Below are 6,824 nucleotides of genomic sequence, written 5' to 3' on the forward strand. Positions count from 1 at the left end.
ATTGGGAGTGGATTGGGATGGACTGGGGGGGATTGGGGGGAACTGGGAGAGGATTGGGAGGGACTGGGAATGCACTGGGGGGCACTGAGAGGGACTGGGATGGATTGGGAGGGACTGGGAGGGTGCTCAGAACGCTGGGGGCACCAGGCTGCTGTTCCCTCCCCTCTACCCCAGAGTCCCCAGGGCTCTCCCATTCCTGTCCCCCGTGTCTCAGTGGTGCTGTGTCTGTCCCTGCTGCGTCCCCAGCCTGTCCCCAGCCTGTCCCCAGCCTGTCCCCTGTGTCCCCAGATGAAGAACGCTGATTATTTCTCCAGCTCGGCGTCCCCAGGGCTCCCCAGTGTGTCCCCCCAAGGTTTTCCCAGTGTGTCCCCAAGGTTTTCCCTGTGTCCCAGTGGTGCTGTGCCTGTCCCGTGGATTGGGATGGAACTGGGAGGGGACTAGGGGGGACTGGGAGAGGATTATGGGGCGGACTAGGAGGGACTGGGATGAGCTGGGGAGGGCTGGTATGGACTGGGGGGACTGGGAGGGACTGGGATGAGCTGGGGAGGGCTGGTATGGACTGGGGGGACTGGGAGGGACTGGGAGAAGATTGGGAGGGACTGAGAGAGGCTGGGAATGCACTGGTGGGCACTGGGATGGACTGGGAGGCGACTGGGAGGGTGCTCAGAACGCTGGGGGCACCAGGCTGCTGTTCCCTCCCCTCTACCCCAGAGTCCCCAGGGCTCTCCCATTCCTGTCCCCCGTGTCCCAGTGGTGCTGTGCCTGTCCCGTGTGTCCCCAGCCTGTCCCCAGCTGTCCCCAGCCTGTCCCCAGCTGTCCCCAGCTGTCCCCAGTGTGTCCCCAGCTGTCCCCAGCTGTCCCCACTGTCCCTCTGTCCCCAGATGAAGAACGCCGATTATTTCTCCAACTACGTCACGGAGGATTTCACCACCTACATCAACCGCAAGCGCAAGAGCACCTGCCACGGGAACCACATCGAGATGCAGGCCATGGCCGAGATGTACAACCGGCCCGTCGAGGTCTACCAGTACGGCACTGGTGCGTGATACTGGGAGTGCTGGGAGTGCTGGGGTTAATGGGGAGGGGTCCCACGGTGCACAGCCAGCCCAGAGGGGCCTACCAGTACGGCACTGGTGTGTGACACTGGGAGCACTGGGAGCACTGGGGTTAATGGGGAGGGGTCCCTGATAGGTGACAGGGGTCACTTGGGCACTGGGATCAATGGGGAGGGGTCCCTGAGGAACTGGGGACAGTGGGGAGGGGTCTCCTGAGGAACCTCTGAGTACTGGGATCAGTGGGGAGGGGTCCCACGGGCACTGGGGTTAATGGGGAGGGGTCCCACGGGCACTGGGGACAGTAGGAAAGGGTCCCAGGTACCGTTTTGGGGGTCCCAACTGGATTTTTGGGGGTCCCATCTTTTTTTCAGGATCCCATCTGATTTTTGAGGATCCCGTCTGTATTTTGGGATTCCATCTGGATTTTTGGGGATCCCAGCTAGATTTTTGGGGGATTCCACCTCTTTTTTTTTTTTTTTTTTTTTTTTAATCCCATCTGTTTTTTTAGGGGTCCCTTTTTTCATTCTTTATAGCACTGCTGGTTCAACAGTGACGGAACAGGAATTGAGATGCTCAGAAAACTTCACCATGAGTGAGAGTAGATTTGAAATTAGTAGGAATACACATTTCAACCCCTATAATATTTTAAATAATTTAGCCTCTTTGTTCAAGGTATATCCGTGTTCCATACACTGCAGATCCTACATGGCTCATTGCTTTTTAGCCTGAGAATGAAAATGGCCCCACTAATAGAAAGTTATATTAATTTTATTAGATTGTTATTCAAGAACATTAGAAAATATTAATGTCTTTTTATAGTTCTGTTTTTTTAAGACACTTTCTATTTTATGTAAAAAGGGTCATTAACACTAAGAGAATGGTTCTGTTTTCTTGTGCATGTTATTAAACATGTCATAATATTTCAGGTGTATTACACAGAACATTGAAATGAAAGATCTCACCTTTAAAAGCTCTTTGTACCCACATCGTTATGCATGTCCAAATTTTTATACTCTTACTTACAATAAATATGAATTGTCCCACGGGCACTGGGAGCGCTGGAGAGGGGTCCCATGGGCACTGGGGTTAATGGGGAGGGGTCCCACGGGCACTGGGGTTAATGGGGAGGGGTCCCTGATAGGTGACAAGGGTCACTTGGGCACTGGGATCAATGGGGAGGGGTCCCTGAGGAACTGGGGACAGTGGGGAGGGGTCTCCTGAGGAACCTCTGAGTACTGGGATCAGTGGGGAGGGGTCCCACGGGCACTGGGGTTAATGGGGAGGGGTCCCACGGGCACTGGGGACAGTGGGAAAGGGTCCCAGGTACCGTTTTGGGGGTCCCAACTGGATTTTTGGGGGTCCCATCTGTTTTTTTGAGGATCCCATCTGATTTTTGAGGATCCCGTCTGTATTTTGGGATTCCGTCTGGTTTTTTGGGGATCCCAGCTAGATTTTTTGGGGATTCCACCTCTTTTTTTTTTTATTTTTTTTTAAATCCCATCTGGATTTTTGGGGATCCCATTTGTTTTTGTGGGGGTCCCACCTGTTTTTTCAGGGATTCTATCTGTATTTTGAGATCCCACGTGGGTTTTAGGGTCCCGTCTGGGTTTTGTATCGCAGCTGTTTTTTATGAGGATTCCACGTGGGTTTTGGGGTGCCACATGTGGATTTTGGGGTCTCATTTGGGTTTTGGGGTCCCAGTTGTTTTTGTGGTGGTCCCAGGTGTGTTTTGGGGTCCCATTTGGGTTTTGTATCCCAGCTGTTTTTGTGAAGATCCTATCTGTATATTGGGGTGCCCTGTGTGTTTTGGGGTCCTATCTGTATTTTGGGGTCCCAGCTGTTTTTGTGACGTTCCCATGTATATTTTGAGGTCCCACGTGGGTTTTTGGGGTCCCATCAGGGTTTTGGGGTCCCAGCTGTTTTTGTGATTACCCCATGCGTGTTTTGGGGTGCCACATGCGTGTTTGGGGTGCCACATGCGTGTTTGGGGTGCCATATGTGTTTTGGGGTGCCACATGCGTGTTTTGGGGTGCAATGTGTGTGTTTTGGGGTGCCACATGCGTGTTTGGGGTGCTGTGTGTGTTTTGGGGTGCCACATGCGTGTTTGGGGTGCCACATGCGTGTTTTGGGGTGCCAGAGCCCATCAACACGTTCCACGGGATCCAGCACAACGAGGACGAGCCCATCCGGGTCAGCTACCACCGCAACATCCACTACAACTCCGTGGTGAACCCCAACAAGGCCACCATCGGCGTGGGGCTGGGGCTGCCCTCCTTCAAACCGGGGGTATGCTCAGGGGGGGACCCCAAAACTGGGGGGTGGGACTGTCCCTGAGCCCCCTGAACCCCCCCTGACCCCCCATTCCATCCCTGAGCCCCCCCTGCCCATGGGCGTGTCCCGGTGGGTGTGTCCCATGGGCGTGTCCCTGTGGGTGTGTCCCATGGGCGTGTCCCTGTGGGTGTGTCCCTGTGGGCGTGTCCCCTGCATGTTGGGGCGTGGTTTGATGTGACCCCACCCCCTCCATTGCCCTTGGGGGTGGAGCCTTCCTACATGGGCGTGTCCTGCTGGGCGTGTCCCCAATGTCCCCCAGTGTCCCACACGTCCCACTGTGTCCCCTGTGTGTCCTGCTGGGCGTGTCCACGGTGTCCCCTGCGTGTCGCCATGTCCCATGGTGTCCCCTCATGTCCCACGGTGTCCTCGATGCCTCCTCATGTCCCAGTGTCCCCAATGTCCCTGGTCTCCCCCTGTCCCCAATGTCCCCAGTGTCCCTGTGCCCCCAATGTCCCCCAGTGTCCCCAGTATCCCTGGTGTCCCCTCATGTCCCCTTGTCCCCAATGTCCCCTATGCCCCAATGTCGGTGTCCCCAATGTCCCCTCATGTCCCCAATGTCCCCAGTGTCCCCGGTGTCCCCAATGTCCCTGTGCCCCCAGTGTTTCCAGTGTCCCCATGTCCCCAATGCCCCCCATGTCCCCAGTGTCCCGGTGTCCCCTCACGCCCCCGGTGTCCCGTGTCCCCGTGTCCCGTGACCCCACCCCCTCCATTGCCCTTGGGGGTGGAGCCTTCCTACATGGGCGTGTCCTGCTGGGCGTGTCCCCAATGTCCCCCAGTGTCCCACACGTCCCACTGTGTCCCCTGTGTGTCCTGCTGGGCGTGTCCACGGTGTCCCCTGCGTGTCGCCATGTCCCATGGTGTCCCCTCATGTCCCACAGTGTCCTCGATGTCCCCCCATGTCCCAGTGTCCCCTGGTGTCCCTTCATGTGCCTGGTGTCCCCCAGTGTCCCCCTGTCCCTGTTGTTCTCAGTGTCTCATGGTGTCCCCATGTCCTGGTGTCCTCCAATGTCCCCTCGTGTCCCCAGTGTCCTCTCATGTCCCTGTGTCCCCAGTGTCCCCTCACATCCCCTGGTGTCCCCAGTGTCCTGGTGTCCCCTCATGTCCCCCTGTCCCCTGTATCCCCAGTGTCCCCAATGTCCCCTCATGTCCCCTTGTCCCCAATGTCCCCTATGCCCCAATGTCGGTGTCCCCAATGTCCCCTCATGTCCCCAATGTCCCCAGTGTCCCCGGTGTCCCCAATGTCCCTGTGCCCCCAGTGTTTCCAGTGTCCCCATGTCCCCAATGCCCCCCATGTCCCCAGTGTCCCGGTGTCCCCTCACGCCCCCGGTGTCCCGTGTCCCCGTGTCCCCTCAGTGTGGCAGCTGGCGGAGCAGTCCCTGATGAAGAGCGCCATCAAGACGTCGGAGGAGTCGTGGATCGAGCAGCAGATGCTGGAGGACAAGAAGCGCGCCACCGACTGGGAGGCCACCAACGAGGCCATCGAGGAGCAGGTGGCCCGCGAGTCCTACCTGCAGTGGCTGCGCGACCAGGAGAAGCAGGCGCGCCAGGTGGGCCCCGTGCCACCCTCGGTGTCACCGTCCCTGTCACCGGTGTCACCGCCCGTGTCACCCTTGGTGTCACCATTTGTGTCCCTGGGAGCCCCTGGTGTCACCATCGGTGTCACTGTCCCTGTCACTGCCCGTGTCACCGTCCCTGTCACCGGTGTCACCGTTTGTGTCCCTGGGAGCCCCTGGTGTCACCATCGGTGTCACCGTCCCTGTCACCGGTGTCACCGTCCGTGTCCCTGGGAGCCTCTGGTGTCACCATCGGTGTCACTGTCCCTGTCACTGCCTGTGTCACCGTCCCTGTCACCGGTGTCACCGTTTGTGTCCCTGCGAGCCCCTGGTGTCACCATCAGTGTCATTGTCCCTGTCACTGCCCGTGCCACTGCCCGTGTCACCGTCCCTGTCACTGGTGTCACCGTTTGTGTCCCTGGGAGCCCCTGGTGTCACCATCGGTGTCACCGTCCCTGTCACCGGTGTCACCGTCCGTGTCCCTGGGAGCCTCTGGTGTCACCATCGGTGTCACTGTCCCTGTCACTGCCTGTGTCACCGTCCCTGTCACCGGTGTCACCGTTTGTGTCCCTGCGAGCCCCTAGTGTCACCTTCGGTGTCATCGTCCCTGTCACTGTCTGTGTCACCGTCAGTGTCACCATCAGTGTCACTGTCCCTGTCACCTTCGGTGTCCTCATCGGTGTCACCGTCCCTGCCACTGCCAGTGTCACTGCCTGTGTCACCATCGGTGTCACCATCCCTGTCACCGCCCATGTCCCCATCGCTGTCCCTGCCATCCCCTGGTGTCCCCAACCCCAGTGCCCCGAGAGTGACATCCATCTGTTGTCCCCCTGCCCTGCGGTCACTCTCTGGTCACTGCTGTTCTCTGTGGTCACTCTGGTCACTCTGTGGTCACTCTCTGGTCACTCTGGTCACTGTGGTCACTCTGGTCACTCTGTGGTCACTCTGGTCACTCTGGTCACTGTGGTCTCTCTGGTCACTCTCCTGTCCCCGCAGCCCCGCAAGGCCAGCGCCACGTGCAGCTCGGCCACAGCAGCAGCGGCCAGTGGCCTGGAGGAGTGGAGTGGCCGCTGAGCCCTGTGGTCACTCTGTGGTCACTCTGTGGTCACTCTGTGGTCACTGTGGTCACTCTCCTGTCCCCGCAGCCCCGCAAGGCCAGCGCCACGTGCAGCTCGGCCACGGCAGCAGCGGCCAGTGGCCTGGAGGAGTGGAGTGGCCACTGAGCCCTGTGGTCACTCTGGTCACTGTGCTGACCCCTGTGGTCACTCGCTGGTCACTCTGGTCACTGTCATTGTCCCCGCAGCCCCGCAAGGCCAGCGCCACGTGCAGCTCGGCCACGGCGGCGGCGGCCAGTGGCCTGGAGGAGTGGAGTGGCCACTGAGCCCTGTGTCCCTGTGGTCACTCTGGTCACTCTGTGGTCACTCTCTGGTCACTCTGTGGTCACTCTGGTCTCTCTGGTCACTGTGCTGACCCCTGTGGTCACTGTCATTGTCCCCGCAGCCCCGCAAGGCCAGCGCCACGTGCAGCTCGGCCACAGCAGCAGCGGCCAGTGGCCTGGAGGAGTGGAGTGGCCGCTGAGCCCTGTGGTCACTCTGGTCACTCTGTGGTCACTCTGGTCACTCTGGTCACTGTGGTCTCTCTGGTCACTCTCCTGTCCCCGCAGCCCCGCAAGGCCAGCGCCACGTGCAGCTCGGCCACAGCAGCAGCGGCCAGTGGCCTGGAGGAGTGGAGTGGCCGCTGAGCCCTGTGGTCACTCTGTGGTCACTCTGTGGTCACTCTGTGGTCACTGTGGTCACTCTCCTGTCCCCGCAGCCCCGCAAGGCCAGCGCCACGTGCAGCTCGGCCACGGCAGCAGCGGCCAGTGGCCTGGAGGAGTGGAGTGGCC

At 59.3% G+C, this 6,824-nt stretch overlaps 1 protein-coding gene across 1 annotated transcript in view; it reads left to right on the plus strand.

Moving 5' to 3' along the window:
* Positions 1–6,824, plus strand: part of LOC120507313 (OTU domain-containing protein 5-like) — a gene marked incomplete at its 5' end in the record, with an annotated part of 16,129 nt that overhangs the window by 8,145 nt on the left and 1,160 nt on the right. Inside the window, 5 exons of the mRNA XM_039719783.1 lie at positions 549–1,038; positions 3,193–3,341; positions 4,748–4,933; positions 5,936–6,008; positions 6,085–6,309. Coding sequence (XP_039575717.1) covers positions 549–1,038; positions 3,193–3,341; positions 4,748–4,933; positions 5,936–6,008; positions 6,085–6,309 — 1,123 coding nt within the window. The remainder of the gene's footprint in view (positions 1–548; positions 1,039–3,192; positions 3,342–4,747; positions 4,934–5,935; positions 6,009–6,084; positions 6,310–6,824) is intronic.

Source organism: Passer montanus, unplaced genomic scaffold (genome assembly GCF_014805655.1).
Source record: "Passer montanus isolate IOZ18808 unplaced genomic scaffold, ASM1480565v1 scaffold420, whole genome shotgun sequence".
Taxonomy (NCBI): Eukaryota; Metazoa; Chordata; class Aves; order Passeriformes; family Passeridae; genus Passer; species Passer montanus.